The following is a 20,733-nucleotide window of genomic DNA, read 5'->3' as shown; positions in this document are numbered from 1 at the left end:
GCAATGGTCTCTGTTCCATCAGCCATATTTTATTCGGCCAATTTTGTAACAGATATTGAATGGAAAAAAGTTTGGACTTTACCACAAAGGTGTTTCTTAACAAACAAAATTAAAGAGATTTCCTTTAAGTTGATTCATAAGTTTTACCCTACCAAACAATATTTGTCCAAATTTATGGCTGAAATTTATGAAGCGCCTTGAGGCGACTTTTGTTGTGATTTGGCGCTATATAAATAAAATTGAATTGAATTGAAATAAATGTAAATTGTACCTTCTGTCAAGAGCAACCTGAAACAGTTTCTCATCTGTTTTGGTCATGTAAGTAAATTTACATGTAAATTCTGGAAGGATTTAAACAAGTTTATTACTGACTCTGTTCTCCCTAATCTTCAACTATACTATAAGGATGTTATCTTTTGGCTATTATACTTTTAAAGACAAGGACAATGATGCTTTCTTCTTTATAAATCTGGTTTTATTTTTTGGCAAAATTTCATATACACAAAAGCAAAGTCCTCGGCAGAAAGCCTGAACTTGTACAATATATAAGGACAATCTCCTCATCAAAAAACACGAAGGCTCTCAAGACTGTTAGCAGTTTCAGTCGGTTACAGATGTTAACTTGATTTTGGCTCTTGCAAACTTTGTTTATTTATGTTCCCCTTAATTTATTTTATTTTTTGTACTCACTTTTGTCTCACTGTCCTTGTCCCTCTTTCTGTTCTTCATTGTACTACCACAATGTTATCTTTTATGTGATCCCTGTTTTACTTGACTGTATGTCTAAAATGTGATAAGTAAAGTTAAAAATAAATAAATAAATGTACTAATACTAATTATTCCTCTGTGACGTCAGACATGCACGTGATTATAATCACGGAAACCAAGAACAACATCGTAGAGATACAAACCAAAACACAGCAGCACAACCAGCAAACACACAAAGACGAGCAGACAAAATGAAACATGATCAGTGAGAGATGAAGAGTGAGCACAACAGATCCAACATTAACACAATCAGAAACGCACAAATTCACCATAAACTGTGAGGCAACAACATGGCACAAAGTACCAAGACTGGATGAAAACAACGAGACAAAACCAGAAAGAAGCGTGCAACAACACAGACACACAGCTTCCAAACTCAGAGAACATCGTTTTAATGTCACAACAAAAACAAAACACGTGAAGCAGGAAGTGCACGCTGTGACGTGGACAACTTTATTGAAACACTGACGGTTAACAGTCACCTCCTGAGCGCGTGCTGCAGGGGTCAGCTTCATCATCACCATCATCATCTTCAGCTTCATATCAAACAGGCGTATTTACAACACGTACAAATATCGCACACAAAAAGTTTGTGTGTCTGAAGAAGAATGATGTGCAAAAGCACAGCTTCAAGGTGCTTCTATGTACAGGTGAGGAAACATTTAACCTCAGCGCTGAGGTGGAAATGTGGCGCAGGAAGTGTCAAAGGTCACGGTTTCAGTTCATCTTATGAACATGAATCAGAGGCTGTGTCCCAATTCAGGGTCTGCACGCTTGAAGTACGCGCACTACGCGTACTACGTACGGTGCGTACTATAAGTACGAGAAGTGCGGAAGTGAGAGGCTTGTGAAATGGGACGGTATACGCTTCGTCGCGCTGTTCAGGTTGCCTAGCAACCATGATACTAACCGCGAGACACGTTACATACAGCTTTGTTTGACAGAAATGAAGGAGAAAAATGTTTTGTTGGTCATTCATTTTTGTCATGACATCACTTTGATTAGTTGAGTATCTGAGGCTGAGACCACAGGACTGTAAAACATGATTGTTAGGCTTCATGTCTGTGCTGAACAGTCATTTAAGAAGAATTATTATTATTATTATTCATTTAAGAGTAGTTAGTAAATAACAATTAGCTGATGTTGTTTATGAGACTAAAGTCATCTCACTGTGGTAATGTAAATATAATATGGCCAATATTATAGTATTGTCAGATTGATATATATATATATATATATATATATATATAAATAAAACACCCAGCACGCCCCTGCGGGCGGTTTATCCTTCAAGCTCGGGTCCTCTACCAGAGGCCTGGGAGCTTGAGGGTCCTGCGCAGTATCTTAGCTGTTCCCAGGACTGCGCTCTTCTGGACAGAGATCTCCGATGTTGTTCCCGGGATCTGCTGGAGCCACTCGCCTAGCTTGGGAGTCACCGCACCTAGTGCTCCGATTACCACGGGGACCACCGTTACCTTCACCCTCCACATCCTCTCGAGCTCTTCTCTGAGCCCTTGGTATTTCTCCAGCTTCTCGTGTTCCTTCTTCCTGATATTGCTGTCATTCGGAACCGCTACATCGATCACTATGGCCGTCTGCTTCTGTTTGTCTACCACCACTATGTCCGGTTGGTTAGCCACCACCATTTTGTCCGTCTGTATCTGGAAGTCCCACAGGATCTTAGCTCGGTCATTCTCCACCACCCTTGGGGGCATCTCCCATTTTGACCTCGGGACTTCCAGGTTATACTCGGCACAGATGTTCCTGTACACTATGCCGGCCACTTGGTTGTGGCGTTCCATGTATGCCTTGCCTGCTAGCATCTTGCACCCTGCTGTTATGTGCTGGATTGTCTCTGGGGCATCTTTACACAGCCTGCACCTGGGGTCTTGCCTGGTGTGATAGACCCCAGCCTCTATGGATCTTGTGCTCAGAGCTTGTTCTTGTGCTGCCATGATTAGTGCCTCTGTGCTGTCTTTCAGTCCAGCTTTGTCCAGCCACTGGTAGGATTTCTGGATATCAGCCACCTCCTCTATCTGCCGGTGGTACATACCGTGCAGGGGCCTGTCCTTCCATGATGGTTCCTCGTCTCCCTCCTCTTTCTTGGGTTTCTGCTGCCTGAGGTATTCACTGAGCACGCTGTCAGTTGGGGCCATCTTCCCAATGTATTCTTGGATGTTTGTTGTCTCATCCTGGACTGTGGTGCTGACACTCACCAGTCCCCGGCCCCCTTCCTTCCGCTTAGCGTACAGCCTCAGGGTGCTGGACTTGGGGTGAAACCCTCCATGCATGGTAAGGAGCTTTCTTGTCTTGATGTCAGTGGCTTCTATCTCCTCCTTTGGCCAGCCTATTACCCCAGCAGGGTACCTGATCACGGGTAGGGCGTACGTGTTGATGGCCCGGATCTTGTTCTTACCATTCAGCTGACTCCTCAGGACTTGCCTGACCCTCTGCAGGTACTTGGTGGTTGCAGCTTTTCTAGCGGCCTCTTCATGGTTCCCATTTGCCTGCGGGATCCCCAAGTACTTGTAACTGTCCTCTATGTCTGCAATGTTGCCTTCTGGTAGTTCAATCCCCTCAGTTCTGACTACCTTCCCTCTCTTTGATACCATCCGACTACACTTCTCCAGTCCGAACGACATTCCAATGTCATTGCTGTATAGCCTGGTAGTGTGGATCAGTGAATCGATGTCTCGTTCACTCTTGGCATACAGCTTGATGTCATCCATGTACAGGAGGTGGCTGACAACTGCTCCGTTCCGTAGTCGGTATCCGTAGCCAGTCTTGTTAATGATCTCACTGAGGGGGTTCAGGCCTATGCAGAACAGCAGTGGGGACAGAGCATCTCCTTGGTAGATCCCGCACTTGATGGTGACTTGTGCTATGGGCTTGGAGTTGGCCTCTAGTGTTGTACGCCACATCCCCATTGAGTTCCTGATGAAGGCTCTTAGGGTCCCATTGATCTTGTACAATTCTAGGCATTCCAGTATCCAGCTGTGGGGCATTGAGTCATAGGCCTTCTTGTAATCAATCCAGGCAGTGCACAGGTTGGTCAGTCTGGTCTTGCAGTCTCGGCTGATTGTTCTGTCTACCAGTAGCTGGTGTTTTGCGCTTCTGGTATTCTTGCCAATTCCTTTCTGTGTCCCGCAGAAAGGAATGGGTCATGTATTGACCCATGTGCCTGTTCATCTTAGCCGATATGATGCCTGACAGGAGCTTCCATGTAGTACTGAGGTAGGTTATTGGTCGGTAGTTGGAGGGGACCGCTCCCTTCTTGGGGTCCTTGGGGATCAGGACCGTCCGGCCTTCGGTTAGCCATTCCGGGTGTCTCTCGTTAACTAGCAGCTGGTTCATTTGTGCTGCCAGACGCTCGTGGAGTGCAGTCAGCTTCTTTAGCCAGTAGGTGTGAACCATGTCGGGCCCTGGTGCTGTCCAACTCTTCATACTGGAGACCCTTTCTTGGATATCTGCCACTGTGATGGTTACTGGACCCTGTTCAGGGAGGTCGCTGTGGTCTGCCCTCAGATCCTCTAGCCACTGAGCATTGCCGTTATGGGTTGCGTTCAGTACTTTTGACAGTTCACTCTTCGGCCGCTCCATCTTATTAGGGAACTTCCACATACATAAATGTCAATTTCAAAACTCAACCCCATCATTTAATTTGTTTTTGATTGAAATTGAATATTACTTAAACTCTCTTAAATTAACTTCCAATAAAAAAGGTTTATCATTGATTGAAATTCATTCAGAAATGTTTAACGAATGAGCTGTCACAACTTTCAAGTACAAAGTTATGAAGTCTGTCACATTCCCCCCTTTTGTTTCTTTTTTCCTTTATTTATTTCTCCTTCTTATTTCATTGTGCTGTATATTGTTACTCTTATTTGCCTTGTATGTCTACTGTACAAACTGAACTGGAATGACTGTTCGCTTTATAATTTCAATAAAGTTTGGGAAAAAAAAAAAACCTCTTCGCCGCTCCCTTCTGCCGTATTTTGCGGCAAAATTATCCACACCCACCGCCGCGCTATGAATTGTGGGATATATGGGACCACAAAGCGTGCACCGGACCACGCTTGATATTTGGGGAAATCGACGGCGCATTTGAAGTATGCATTTGAAGTACACTTCGAATTGGGACAGCCGTCGTCGCGTGGCGGTGACGTAACCGCACTTAAAATGCGTACTTCAAGCGTGCAGACCCTGAATTGGGACACAGCCAGAGGCTCCGAAGAATTCCAAGAATAAAGTCCCAGAGTGGAAAACTGTCACACCTGCAGATCAAATCACATAACGAAGAAGAGTCCGGGCAAAAAACCACATCTGAACGATTCAAGAAGGAAATCTGAATCTTACAAATCTGACTGGAAGTTTTTTTTTTATTATAAAATCTGTAAATAAAAAAAAAAAAGTCTCTTTCAAAAGTAAAAAAAGTACCAAAGTAACAAAAACCAGAAGAAAGCCAGAAGAATAAATCAGCGTCTGCAGCTCTGATTGGCTGCTGAGAACGCGCGTTTTCTGAGCATCGAGCAGCTTTACGTCACACTTTCAGACTTGGGGCTGACGTGCTCCGAGGATTTTTCCTGACACTGTCGTTTTCCAACCATGTGATGTCACCTCACCTATGACTGGACGCCTGCAGCTCACAGGTGGCAAAGCAAACGTCACCAACGGGAAGTCTGAAGCTCGGTTCAGGTCCTGGTGAGGAATTCTTCATTTCTAACCGCCATCTTCAAATGTTCGAGCAGGCGGTGCCTTAACTGTCGTTAGGAGATTTTACAGCTGTTTCTGCAACTCTGAGTCGACGGGCTGAGGGGCGGCGCCCGGATCAGTTTGGGCTTTTTCAGCAGCGCCCCCCCAGTCCTCTTGGTGGCGCCGTAGTGGGCGCTGGCGGTGACGGAATAGGAGCGTCCGTGCATCATGCGAGCGTTGAGGCCGTTGGCCATAGAGAAGGACTTCAGGTGAGACTTCAGAGCCAGTGGGAGGGGCAACTTGTCGACCAGGTGGACCGGCGTGCAGGAAACGATGGAGCGACAGCAGAGGTCCTGCAGACTGAGCACTGACACACACAGAGAACCAATCAGATTACAGCGCTCACAGAGAAGAACCAATCAAAACAGGGAATCATTATAAATTTATTGTATTTCATGAAAAAACACTTTATCAATAAAGTTATAAAACTTTAGGAAACAAATTGAAATATTGAATATGGAATCATGTATTTGTACAATAACATATGTTTGGATACATTTCCTAATATTTTAGGACTAAAGTCATAAAAATTTAGGAATAAAGTTGTAAAATATTCCAAGAACATTAATTTAGCAATAAATGAATAAGATTATGAAAAACATATTTCAGCAACAAAGTGAAAATGTTGTATTAATAAAGTGACAAATAAAAATAAAGTTGGAATATTTCAGGAATAAAAAGTGTTTTTTCAGGAAAGAGTGAAAGCAGAACGATGTTTTTGTGAATGACGTCTGATTTTATCCTCAGTGAGGCGGAGCCTCCAGCAGAGGGCAGCGCAGAGCTGAACGTCCCATTTTAAAGCTGCATCACAGACCTGCAGGGGGCGGAGCTAATGGCACACCTTTACTGGGCCTCCACAGGCGCTCCATGCCGTGTCTCATCAGCACGATTCGGGCGAGCTCCGTGAACGACTCGGTGATATTGAAGTTGCATAGCGGGCTGACCTCGAAAAAGGTGACGCCCAGTTTCTCGGCGTACACCTGCGCCTGCTCCGTGGTCACTTGACGCTTGTAGGCCAGGTGCAGACGGTTGCCAACGAGGATCTTAGGAACTCCTGGGGCATGCTGGGTAAACGGGGAACAGAAAGGAAAGGGGGATGTGGGTCTTTAAGCACACTCAGTGTTACAGGTGTGTCAGGTGGGGGGAGGCAGCTTAAAGTTAAGGGAAACGTTTGAAGTACAGCAACCTAAAGAGGCACTGCCTCAGCAGGCGTGGGCGCCGTTTTGACTCAGTCAGAGTTTGTGACATCACCGGTCAGCTGTTAGATAACAGGAGAGCGATGGAGAGAGAGCTGACTGCACACACACACGATCGATGGCTCACCTCGTCGATCTCTTTGATCCACCTGTCGATGCCGTCAAACGACCAGCGGTTGGTGATGTCATACACCAGGATGACCCCCTGAAAACAAACAAACTCACACTCTCATCAGCGTGTTTACAGCCTCTACAGATAATCTCACCGTCATTACATCACCTGTTTAAATGAACGCTTAAAGGCTGCATCGCTGGGGGCGTGGCCTCTTTGACTGACAGGTGTGAGCGCCCTGCTCTCGGGCCAGCGGGCCGTTACCTGCTCGCCGTGACTGAAACTACAGATTCAAGATCAACTTTTAGCCTTGCCGTGGCAACAGTGACACCGTTTCCATGGTTACATGTCCTCTAATAGCCCTGATGAGCGACTACAACAGAACAGCTTCATTCAGGGAAACGTGTTTTCTCACACTTCCTGCCACCGCCTGCTGCCAGAGTCACATGGCTCCATGTCCAATCAGGGAGCAGCACTCACAGCTGGTCAGCATCAGCATCTTCAGCCTCGAAACCCCCAAAGCGTGTCTAACACGGTGCTTCAGAGCACGTTTGAAACTAAAAACCAGTTTAAAACTAAAAATGTTATTTGTTCGGAAAATAAGATGAACTCATGTTGATCATTCTGATGATAGAACCGTTACTGCTTTACAGCAGCCCAGGGGTTCGTTTACATTCAGTGAAGGTCAAAGGTCATTAGGAGAATGGAGAACTCACCCCCAGGTTCAGTGAGCGCCCCCCTGTGTTTGTCTGCAGCAGTGCACTCGGTGCTCACCTGTGCTCCTCTGGAATAGGATCGGAATATGGTGCAGAACCGGCCCTGCCCCGACGTGTCCCTGAAACAACACAGACCAGGAGAGGTTAAAGGTCACCGTGGCGACGCTCACGCCTCCAAACAAACATTACTCAGAGTCTTAACTAATGACTGTGAAGCTGAAGGTCAGACTGGGATGAGCTCTCCCGTTGTCCAGCCTTAATGGGAAAGAAAAAACAAACTCCCAGCTTTACTTTGGAGAGCCGTCTCACGGGGCCGACTTCAGCTGCCTGAACGTGAAAAAGGTCCAAACACAGGAAGCCGAGCACAGAGCCAGTGGTGTGGACTTTGGTCTCGACCCTCTCAGACCGGTGACAGTGTGCGTCCTGGTTTTAAGGGTTCTGTCATGAAGTCGTGGACAGATTAGGATTGAAGTGTTCCCGAGGCTCTGGAGGAAGTGTGCACAGACATGGTGGGCTGGGTTCTCCCCTCACTCTTATTGTGAAAGGTCAGTGCTTCCTTCAGTTCAGGTAGAGTCGTGGTTTCTTTCTGTTGTTGTGTTTGACTGGATTCAGAGACTCGAAGCTGCCCAGTGTCTCAAACTCCTGTTAAAAACCTGCTTTTTTAAGCACACAGTCGTATTTACTGCTGATTTCAGCTGAGGCTGTTTTAATTGTGCACCTGCTTCACATTTTCCTACAAGATTTAAGACATGAAAGGTGGCTCAAGACTTTTGCACAGCAGCGTCCTGACTGTGGTGATGAACATGTGCACAGATGCTTGTCTCCGCCTCCTCCTGCAAGCGTAGCGCGCTCTGTGGGTTTGTTGTTCCTGTCCACAGTAAGAAACGCGAGTGTGTCTGAGCACCACAGCAGGGGTTTGCTTGGCTCATGAGCACGCGGGCGGGGAAAAGATGGCCGCCAGTTATCAAAGTCAGAGCGGCAGATCCAGACAGGATCATCACACACACACACACAGCGTCGCATCCTCTTAAACATCAAAGCGGCAGACTGAACATGTGACGGCGCCTCGGCTGAAACACGTTTCTACAAACACGAGCGAGTTTGTGCAGAGCAGCAAACCGTCATCACAGAAACAAACTGAGTAGATTTACTCGAGTACAGCTCCGCTGATTTCATCCAATGACATCTTTTATGCCAAAGTAAAAGCATCAGTGCTGCAGATGCTCTTATGATGGCATCATCATCCTGGACTGGTCCTTCAAAATAAAAGTCCTGGTCACTTCCAGGTTAGTTTGTGTGACGTGTCCAGCAGGGCGGGTCACACGCATCTTGTGTGGTTACGCTTTTACGGTGTTCGCCCTCTGATGACGACATCCTGTCAGCTGCAGCATCAAAGGAGGTTTTGAATCAGACCTGCTGTCAGTGTCACATTAAGGCTTTTAATCATCATAAGTTATTTTCTTTCCACTTTTATCCACCACACACCGCTCAGGCTGTGCTGTCAGCTGCATTCCTCTCAGTTTCTTTGGACATAAAACTGAAACGTTAAACTAAAACTGAAGGAATATTTTCACTGAGTGAAGCGAGCCTTTAACACCCGTCAGGCTGAAGCTGGATGAAGCTCAGTACCTGAAAAAGCTTTTTATTGGGTAAACGGGCCTCACATGCCTCCTGTATATTTTGGTTGTCCTCTGCTTTCTTTCCACACAGACTGATAACATGAGACGTAGGCAGCCGTGTGAACGACGGCGTGTTCGTACCAGAGCTGCAGCTTCACTCTTCTCCCGTCCAGGAGGATGGTGGTCGTCTTGTAGTCGATTCCTGAAAAACAGCAGAAGGAAAGATTCAGATCAAACCAACGAGCAGCAGTTTTAGATCCAACGTGCCAAACATCTCAAACATGCATCACAAACAGTGGCGGTCCGAGCCTGTTTGGCGCCCTGGGCCCAGCAAATGGGCATCAGAAAACCGATCAGTGCCTATGCCATCCCCAATATGCGCTGGCATGACGTCGCAGCAGCATGAGTACGAGCAATTTTTTTTTTCCCGCAGATGCCCGTGATGCCGCCCCGGGCAACCGCCTGTGTTGCCTGTATCAAAAACCTCTACTGATCACAAATAACATCAAATCAGAAAAGAATGACTTTGACTGTGATGAATGAATTTGTGAGGGCCAGCCAATCAGAACAAACAAAGGCACAGTATTAGAAGGAATCGTCAATCATGCAAAGCACTGCAGCAGGTCTGAGCAGATACAGCGGTTCATGAGGAGTTCACGTCCATGGCTTTATGTTGCTAAACCACGTTGTTCAGTTTAGGCTGTAAAAACAGTTTGCTCTGAATAAGGACTTGCTCAGCTTTAGTTAGTAACTACATTTAATTAAAGGGTTATTCGTGAAACCCTCATATATTCATGAACACTTTCACCAGAGCCCTGCAGCTGCCCAAATCCAGGTGTGATGCTGGGTATTCAGAGCGTCCTGTGCAGGTGTGTGGTTTCTCTCCAGCTTGTTACTGGTTAGCCACTAATATCAGGCGACTCTCACAGGGGACAAAAGCAGAAAGCAGCTCGTCTCTTCTGTAACTGTAATTATTATTAGCTTCCTGAAAATAACCACAGCGCACTTTGACGCGTCGACACACGCGGCACACGCTCACCGTCACGTATGTCACGGGAAAGCTGCTGGGTGCAGGAAGCAGGGCTGGACTGGGACAAAAAAATCGGACCGGCCCACCAGGTATTATAGGAAAAACCATAAAGCCTTTGAATGAAAACACTGTTGTGACAGTGATGTACAGTCTTGTTGGTATATGCATGATTCCTATACATTTTACATCATACTAAAAACTTTGGTTGTAAGATTCAGATAATTATTTATTAAAAGCGAAACATTTTAAATGAGAATAAGAAAGTATGTCTTTGTGCCCCCCTCTCCCTGTTAATGCCCTACCTGCCCCCGTGGCAAAGCTTTGCTAGACCCGCCCCTGCACAGTTACCAGCTGTCAGATACTTAGAAAAGGATCCTGGTGTTATTTGTCTCTCAGAAACAGTTCATAACTTCCCTTCAATTCAGCTGATACTAGAAACTAATATTAAATAAATTCTAACAACAGCTGATCAAGCTTAAACGTGCTGCTGTTGTTTAGCGCGACATCCGCTGGTTTCTTCTTTCTGGCGCAAAGTGGACGATAAACAAACAAGAGAGCCGATCAGCTGATCACTGATCAGTTTCATGATTGAAGTAGCAACAGGAGAGAGAGGGGAGAGGATGAGAGGAGAAGAGGCACGGTTGGCAGCTACTAACTAACCTTATGAATAAAATAAAGTTCACTATCAGTAACATCATAGCACCACCCAGCTGTATAGAAACTCCGTCATGCTAGCTAGTAGCAGTACGAGTTATTGTAACTGACTGTAAAAAGTCAGCACAACGAAAATAAACTAAACTTGGTTCATATCTGACCCAGATAGACTGCAGCTCATAACTTCTTACCTGGAGTTCAGTTCACCGCCTCGGGTCTCTGCTCCTCCTGCCTCCCCTTCCCCTCATCCACCTGCTGGCCTCTGTGGAAGCTCCGCCACAGCCACCAGCAAACAACTGAGTTGTTTTTACACATCTGCCAGCATCTGGCCAATCCACCACCTCTCATTGTTTATACCGTTACAAAAATCAAAATCAAAAATCACCATGGCCCACAGGCAAATGCCTGTATGCCTGATGGCCAGTCCAGCTATGGCAGGAAATAGGAGATTCCGGGGGATGATGCTGCCCTAAGCCCAGTACTACTATGATAGAGTGCTGATGCTAGTGGGACGGCCTTCTGTGGTCCTCCATCAATGACCTAAGATGGTTCCAGTGTCACTTTGACACAGTTTACAGTATATGTGCTTAACTATTAATGACACAAACGACTGGTGTGATATGACTCCGTCTCTCTGACCCAACACTGACAACAGGATTAACTTTGACCATTTTTGCCTCTTTTGTGGGGCAGCAGCTTCACCTACACCCACATGTAGACCACAACTGCTTCCTCGTAGTGACAGCTACACGCACAAAGATGTGGAGCGAGCTCTTGGAGCAGCTTCAGCAGAGGCTGATTGCACGGCGTCTACCAGCACTGAAACGAAACTGCTCTGACTAAAACAAAATGAGCTTTACATTTCACGTGTACTTGTTAAGATTTGAATCTTAAGTCATTTTTTTATTCATTTACTAGTTTTGACTAGTAAAAGCATAAAAGCAAAAACAGACAATACTAAATTATGAATACTGATTCCTGTGTCCATGCAGGTTGAATCCCAGCCAATCCCTGCACAGAAATGTCCAAAGATGAGTTAATAATTCTAAGAATTCAACTGCTCAACGAACAGAAAGAGGGCTCCCTGATAACTGACTATAAATTAATAATGTGCTATTAGCAAAGAACAAACAGTGAAAGCCAGCTCCTCGTATCGAACACGTATATGAAAATATCTGCGGGAGAATATCCTGAGAGAACAAGACGTGATATAACGTAGGAGTTATTCTGGGAGACGTAAGCCCCACCGACACACACTGTGTCCAAGTTATTGCACACACACACTCTGGTGTGCATGATGCATGAAGGGAAAGTGGAGTTACATAACAGGCTAAAACAGAAAGGTCTGCTGACAGATGTCTAAACAGCAGAGCGCTGGGAAACGTAGCTGCTGCAGGGTGACAATAAGAGCTCCATGATTCAGTTTAAACACCAGCAGGCCCGAGTGCACGAAACAAGATTCCTTTATTCAAATCTGCACAAATTGATTCATCTTTGTTCTTTCAGTGTGACACAATAACTCCTAAGTACAGGAGGCGTTACTGAGACTTGTCTACAAGAGTGTGAGTCAACTGATTTCACAAAGTTCTGTGTTTTTATTGTATAAACAAATAAATAAGAAGAATAAAACAAACATTGAAATCAAACAAAGCAAACTAACAGTAAACAGTTTCCAACAATAACAAATAAACTGGATTAGAAATAAAATTAAATTTAAAAATATAAAACTGCAAAACTCTGATTAGCGGTTGTTTGTAGCTTAGCCACACTACAGTTAAAACAGCCTTGTAGTGCACAAAAATAATAAGCAGCTTCTTATCTTACATTAGCTTCATGTCCTGCTCTCAGATATTAGCCACGCTAACACTACGATACAGAAAATCATCTTTTTATGTTGCTCTAGCTTCATTTACTGCTGTTAGCCTATTTAAGGTTTACCTTGTCTAAGCTAATGTCACATTAGCACGCTATCTGATAGCTTTGTGTCCCATTAACTAAGAATTGATAACTTAGCCACATTAGCATTGTGTTAGCTTCACAGTAGGGGTGGGTTTTGATGATCGATTCATCGATTAAAATCGATCCTGGCTTGGATAACGTGATATCGATTCATTAAAATCCTGAATCGATTTTTTAATATAAATTTATTTTGCCCGAAACGCCAGAATCTCAGGTTAAACCTCACAAAATTTCAACAATCACCAAACAGCTAAAACAGTAAATGAGAGCAGGAACACGGCTTCTGCACAAAGACGTGAACACAAAGCGCCGACGCATCAGAATCAGTGAGATGTGACTTTCTCACCGACGGCACGGACACGGTCGCTGATTCTGATGTGTCGGCGGGTCGAGCTTTGTGTTCACGCCCTTTTTGCGCTGATTCTAAAGCTGCAGGTTTTATCTCTCTCCAAACAATATTGACCGAACCAGCAGCAAAAGAAGATCCAAACTACGCTTCACACAAACATGAACTCACTCTGACTTTTGCTGTTTTGCTTCCACCAGGATAAAATCACACTTCATGCACAGCTCTCTCTCTCTCTCTCTCTCTCTCTCTCTCTGTTTTCTGCATTATTCGCTTGCTTGTTACGCACCAGTCTACTGTTGTTTACAGGCTGTCAGCCGCTGTTTTTTTCCTTTTACTTACTTCCGAAAAGAAAACCTAACTTCTGCCGTTCAATACTGAACAAATGTAAACTTTTTAAAATTATACAAAATGCAAAACGCTGTGTCTGTAATAAAACCGCTGTTACGTCAGAGGTGATGTTCATATGTTGATTAATGGTTTTCTTTCGTTTTTGATGTACTGCAGAATATTTTTATAAAATCCAGAACAGGAAAATCAACTTCATGTTTTTCTGTTTTATCCTCAGTTACTTTGACACAAAGGCCTCGCTGTGATGCTCACACCTTTGATAAAGTCTCAAAAGTGTCAGCTTCCTTTTTATAGATACAAAAATATGTAAATGTACTGATCTGAATTATAATATTGCTGACTGTCTGAGGCAAAATTTCCCAGATTTAAATCGAATCGATTCGGGACTTTGTGAATTGGAATCGAATCGATTCTAGAAATCAGTGACGATATCCAGCCCTACTTCACAGCCTGATGTTGGCCCTTCTTGTGTTAGCTCTGTGTTATAATTGAGTCTGAATAATAAAACAGGCAGTATTATGGTACAGATTACCCCTCTTTAAGTTTTCTTGTAACACCTGGGCGAGCAGCCACACGGATCATTTTATCAGACTGTTAGTAACTCTGTTTGGGAACTGAGGGGAGATTTGGACTCACAGATGGTTAATGATGTCAGAGGTTCTGCCGTGCTGCTGCGTTTTGTTTCAAACAGAAATATGACCACTTACATCTTTGTGTGCCATCTGTAAAGAAGTCCTCACAATCAGTTCAAACCCAAACAAACACATCACCTCTAACAGTATTCTTCATGCATAGTGAAGGTCGGCCTATCTGTAAGAGCCGGTTCACACTGGAGGAATGAGTCAGCCTCTCCTGGCAGCACCAGCAGCATCATTATACCCCCACCGAGCAGCTCGCAGCAGCACCACCACAACCACACAAACACTCTCACAGTGCACATTTGGAGTAGATGGGAGAGTGGAGTGTTTTTGTGGAGTTACACAACACTCAGAAGGATGTTATAAAAGAGCCGATCGTGGCATTCAGACCGTAAACAAGCGCTTGGCCCGTCTTCGCGTGTCTCATTTGGGAGTAATTATCAACGGCTCATAAAAGCACAGAGAATAAACTAGCAAGCTGTTTGTGTGCATTTTTCCGAGCTCGCGTCAATGCTAATCAAGGCTTCCCCATGTGGTCTGGCTCAGCTTTGCACTGCAGCCAGCTCTTCTCTGGACTCGGCAGGAGAGCAAAGCCCCCTCCTGGACCTGAGAGCCAGAAATCGTCCCACAGTTTCACCACAGCTATGTCTGTGTGCCGTCATGCCTCCCGTTAGAGGAGATGACCCAGAAACAGCAGAAGCCTGCGGTTTTCCATCAGCCTGAAACCGTCCTCACACCAAGGAAAACCCAGAAACGGCACGACTCGAGGCCTCTGCTGATGTCGCTGCTACTGATTAATCCACCCAACGGTCATCACGTCTGAGAGACCAAAGACAAAAAATTACTAAACAAAAACTGATTTCTGTTCATCAGCAGTGTCACAGCTGAGGTTCATCAAACATTCAGATCAACATGTCCAACGTAGTTCCTCCAGAAAACCACAGACCTCTAGTTTTCCTGTTACTGTATCAATGAACACTTTATCCTACAGTTTCCACAGTTTCTCAGAACCCAGGATGTGTGTTCAAAACCAGTTTACTGCATGAAAGGACAAGGGCCCAACAGTATGGTGCAAACTGCGCCCAGTACAGAGGCAGCTGCATTATAGTGCTAACATCTGCACAGGTAGCATGCTAACACTTAGCTAGCCAAGAACCCAGACTGATGGTAAAGCTGGGTGTATGCAGACCCCGGCCCAGCAGCCAGAGCCTGAACATCAACGGGTAACAAACTGATGAGCAGTCAGCCTGCAGCCTGTTCCTACCAGTTCAGAATCACCGTGGTGACCACTCCAAAGTGTCTTTGTGCTGGTTTCCATCTTTGCTTTTTGTTCATCCCTGAACAATAAAAGAAAGAGCGTACCTGTGTCCTCATGAGGACTGTGTTTCAGGACAATTTACGGAGTAATGAGAAAGCAATGGAAAAAAACCTTTCTTCAGCGTAATTAAGTAACGCAGCACATCACTTTTAAGCAAAGTAATGAGTAATGTGTAATGGATTACTTTTTTGAGTAATGATTTTGCTCCATATTGTAATTCTTTGCTTCAGAATAGTTCAGAATAATCCTTCATCTCATACGGAGACAGCTGGCTGCCCCTCACAACAGAAGGTTTAAATAGCAAGTGGGCGGGGCTTCTGTGCCTGAGATTGACCATATAAGGATATAACCTCCCTATGACATCATACAAAGCCAACACCATAAAAAAACTGGTGTAAACTGAGTGTTTAGATCTGAGCTTTGGTCTCATAGTGATTAATGAACATAGGCTGAGCTGATTATTGTCACTGGGACAGCAGATAGATGTCATTTCACTGTTAGGAGACACAAATATTACTGATGGCGTAGCTGTGTGGAATATTTTAAAAACAGGATAATTGGATAAAACTTACTACAGATTTTTATACATTTTCTATTTTTTGAATTTACTTCTTTCACTTCAGAATTAGACATGAGAGTACAGCCTTCCTTCCTCCAGGATGATTCAGAGACCATGTGGGTGTTTTTCTGCATCCACAAAGCATGGCACTGGCCTGTCATCTGTGACCTTTGACCTCCTCACTGCAGGCTGTGGCTGGTGATGTCAGCAGACCTTTTTATGTGCAGGGGAGATTTTTTGGCGTGTGAGGACTCATCTCCTGAGCCAGCAGACTGTTCTCTGCTGGTAAATCGTTTTCTGTCCAAGTATAAAACATGAAAACACGTCTGCTGTAAACAGGTGAGTAACATCACCTGCTGCTGCTGCACGTCACGTCTGACCACGGTGGAGCTCAGATCATCTATGAAACTGTCCTAAAAGCTCAGTTTGGACTTTTCTGCAGAGAGATGACAGCCGTGTGCAGGATGTTACATATTTAAATATGAAATCAGTTTTTATGACAGCAGGTTGAGCATGTGGTCATGTGACTCGTGAGCACAGTGTGTTACATCGTGTGTCAGCGCGTGAACTTGGAGAGCTTCAACTCCTGTCACCCTCCTGCAGGCCGAGCATGAGTCATGAGCAGCTGCCTGCCAGCGCCACACACAGACACACACAGACGTACACACACACACACAGACACACAGACACACACACACACACACACACAGACGTACACACACACACACACACGCACACAGACACACACACACACACACACACAGACGTACACACACACACACACAGACGTACACACACACACACACACACACACACACACACACACACCATGGCAACACGGCTTCAATATTACAAACTAAAACGGTGTGTGGAGCTTCTAATGCTTCCCAGAACAAAGCAACACTTCACTGCAGTTCCTCTGACGTCCACAGGGGGCAGGCTCTAAAACCAGCCAATCACCACTGTTGAGTGACATCACAGTGATTATGTCCAGTTTTTATACGCAGTGGATCCAAACCATCAGTTAGTTGGATGGTGTCTGCTCACCAGAGAACAATGCATATCTTAACAACTATGGCTCTTATTTTGAAAGAGTAAAACTTGTGAACCAGTTAAAATGCTTTCAATAATAAAATACACTCAGCTGTTTATTAAAGTAAACGTGAATACATTTATTTATTTTTAAGAATAAACTTGTGAACTTATTTCACAAAAACAGCTTTTTCTTGTAAACTTTAATCACTAACTTTGATTTTTCAACTCAGAATAAAATCTTTTCATAAGGACTAATAATAACTAATAATAACATAATTCTTTTCTTTTCATAAAGCTTTGATGTCAGAGAGGCTGCTGTGGACTGGAGCTCTGATGGAGGCGCTTAAAGTTTGAGTGAACATGAAGTCAGACTCCTGATGGAGGACTCGGTGTCAGCAGCCTCCACAGAGATCACCGGACAGCTGACCCTACTCCCCCCACTCACCCATGTTGTAGCCGTACGGGGACTCGGTGGCTCCGTCCTGCAGGCTGGCCAGGATCTCGCCCTTCCCCACGTCGCTGTCGCCCACCAGCAGGAACTTGAGCAGAAAGTCGTAGGCGCGCGCCGGGCTGCTTCTGTGGCTCATGCTCGCGGCGGGTGACGGCTGTGGTGTCCCATCCTGAGATGAGAGCAGGCTTACACCTCTTCCCCCCGCACTCAGACTGGAGCGTGTTCAGGAGCTGCTCGGAGCGCGTCCAGCTGTGCCATCGGCGCGCTTTTACGCACGACAGTAAAAATCCTCTGCAGGTTCAGGTCCAGGTCTGCTCCCGGACTGAGGAGCAACTCATGGATCTCTGGCCTCCCCCCTCCCTGCTCCAGCTGAGGAGGTGAGGGAGGGTGTTTATCTCGGTTCGATTGGGTAATCGTTCGAGTTGCTAGGGCAACCTTGAGTCAGGATTGGACGTTGGAGACGTCCATCAGCGAGCGGGACAAGCTGTGCGTTTGGCTCACTAAGTGACGTCAAGCTGAACAGAAATAGAAAAGGCAACAATTTCCTGTTTGGATTGAGAAAATAAAAGCATGACAGCGGCTGGGCGGAAGAGATGCTTTACACAGGAGCAGTCTAGAGATGAGCCTTCGGACAGACAGCAGTCCGGGTTTGATGAGGCTGATGTTCAGATCAACAAGTGCAGCACTCGGAGCAGACTGAGGTTACATTTGCAGGAGATATTTCATGATGTCCATCTGCGTCTCTCTGAGTTTTGTGAAGCAGTGACTGTTGGAAATGTCTTAATGCAGTCGAAGGAAGAAGTTTTCCTCCATCAGCTCACACTCGAGTAACCAATCACTGACTGAAAGCGTGACAATGTTATTTATACAGCACCAACTCACAACAGCAGTCACCTCAACAACATGTTTTTGGCTGTTTTGGCCGTGCCCACCCTGACAAAGATGAATGACATATTTGGTTGCTGTAAAACCACAAACTCTGTGGCAGGGTTGGTCCTTCCCGGGAGTAGGGAGTGGGGGAGTTATCTTTTTTTGTGTTGTGCTCTGGTTTCCCAGAGGCCGAGGCACAATAACAGCAACAGCAGATATAAATTCCTAACTTCCTGACAAATAGACCACAGTCTGTCAGACTCGGCCCCCACCGGTCCAGCACCATCACACTCAGCACCGGGTCTCCACAAGGATGTGTTTTGAGTCCCCTCCTGTTTACGCTCTACACATCCGACTGCTCCCCTACCCATCTCTCAAACACCATCATAAAGTTCGCGGATGACACCACAGTGGTTGGACTCATCTCAAGGGGGGATGAGTCGGACTACAGAGATGAGGTCAACAGACTGACTGAGTGGTGTTCAGTTAACAACCTCCAACTGAACACCACGAAAACTAAAGAACTTATCTTGGACTTCAGGAAGGGCAGAGCAGACCCGGCCCCACTCTACATCCACGGGAACTGTGTGGAGAGGGTACACTCCATGAGGTTTCTGGGCGTGCAGATATCTGATGACCTCTCCTGGACTGCAAATACCACGGCGGTGGTTAAAAAGGCCCAGCAGCGTCTCCACTTTCTGAGAGTGCTCAGGAGGAACAACCTGGAGGAGAGGCTGCTGGTGACATTTTACAGAGCCACCATAGAGAGCATCCTAACGTACGGCATAACAACATGGTATGCAGGGTGCTCAGCTGCAGACAGGAAAGCACTGCAGAGGGTCATCAACACAGCCCAGAAGATCACTGGCTGCTCTCTGCCCAGCCTGGAGGTCACTGCAAACTCTCGGTACCTCAGCAGAGCTGGCAATATCATCAAGGACCACTCTCACCCCAGCAACCAACTGTTTGAACTATTACCGTCAGGCCGACGGTACAGGTCACATAAAACCAGGACAAAAAGATTCAGGGATAGCTTCTTTCCCAGAGCTATCACCGTAGTAAATAAGCACAAAAATAACTGAACCTATTCCATACCGTCACTGTCATTATATTATGCTGCTATTCTGTATATATTGTACATACTATTGTTTGAGTACTTACGATTGTTTTTTTTGTCCTTTTATATTTATATTTATTATTGAAACTTGCACCAAGGGAGCGGCACTCCAATTTCGTTGTACTCTGTACAATGACAATAAAAGGCTATTCTATTCTATTCTATTCTATTCTAAATTAGTGACAAATGTAAATATGAAAACATCCTTTCAACCTGTCAGGACTGTTTGAGGTCAGACTTTAAAGCTTCGAATTTATCTTTTCTCCTTTATGATTTTTAAATAAAGTTTCGGTATCCAACAAACAGGAAGCAGCACACAGTGTTCAACTCAGGATTCAGCTTTAGTGATAACATCCAGCAGGTGTCAGTGTCACACCAAACTGCCGTTTGTTGCATCACTTTGATATTCATATACAGTAAATTTCACGCATACAGTATTTTAGGTTTGTCACGTTAACAGCTGTTGATGGGAACACGTGATATATAGTTCTATATTGTGTATTGTGTATTTTGTTGTACAGTTATTTTATTTTCAACTTTAATTTATATATTTTATCTTATTCTTTCCAGTTAAATTTACCCTTCATTCTAATTTGTGTTGTACAGTTATTTCATTTTTAACCTTAATTTATATTTTATTCCTTCCTAGTTAAATTTACCCTTTTTAATTTTGCATATTTATTTCCTATCTTATTCATAGCCTTTTCCTTTTTTGTTCTCTTTAGGTCACGAGCAGTTGTCCAAGCATTTCACTACATATCGTACTGTGTATGACTGTGTACGTGACAAATAAAATTTGAATTTGAATTTGATTTGAATTTGAAAAATTATAATAAATGCTTTACTGGAACAATTCAACCATCACTACATTTTTAGCCATTCTTTCAAGAGATTAACTGATCCTCGAGAATATTTTTAAAAAGAAAATGATTCTAGCGTTACGTAGCTCACTGATACCCAAAGTCCCCCTAATTAACAGAAGCTATAATAATGGAAGATAATTATTAATTATTAAGTGTGACGCATCAGAGTAAACTTAAGATTTCTCTTATTTTGTCAATAACAGTTGAATGAGATTATACTTATATACTCTACACAAGCCTTTAATAGTGGTTTCATGTCATATACATCATGTAGCTGTGATTTTTTTGAAAAAAGGAAAAAAAGTTCACAAGCAATCAAGAAGTACTGTATTTTTCGGATTATAAGGCGCATTAAGCGAAACAAAACAGTCAGATAAGT

General features: G+C 44.6%; 1 protein-coding gene across 1 annotated transcript; it reads right to left on the bottom strand.

The window, feature by feature from the left end:
- Positions 1-5,129: 5,129 nt before the first annotated feature.
- On the bottom strand, positions 5,130-17,949 carry rab40b (RAB40B, member RAS oncogene family). Its single transcript, XM_082543754.1, has 6 exons — positions 17,499-17,949; positions 9,305-9,365; positions 7,603-7,663; positions 6,844-6,921; positions 6,362-6,584; positions 5,130-5,827 (listed from the first exon to the last, which is right to left on the bottom strand). The coding sequence occupies exons 1-6, from the start codon at positions 17,638-17,640 to the stop codon at positions 5,535-5,537; spliced, it is 858 nt and encodes a 285-aa protein (XP_082399880.1). The 5' UTR covers positions 17,641-17,949; the 3' UTR covers positions 5,130-5,534.
- Between the last annotated feature and the right edge of the window lie 2,784 nt (positions 17,950-20,733).

The sequence above is a fragment of the Aulonocara stuartgranti genome, assembly GCF_965226115.1.
Source record: "Aulonocara stuartgranti genome assembly, chromosome: 8".
In the NCBI taxonomy this organism is placed as follows: domain Eukaryota; kingdom Metazoa; phylum Chordata; class Actinopteri; order Cichliformes; family Cichlidae; genus Aulonocara; species Aulonocara stuartgranti.
This window is presented reverse-complemented; position numbering and strand designations above follow the sequence as displayed.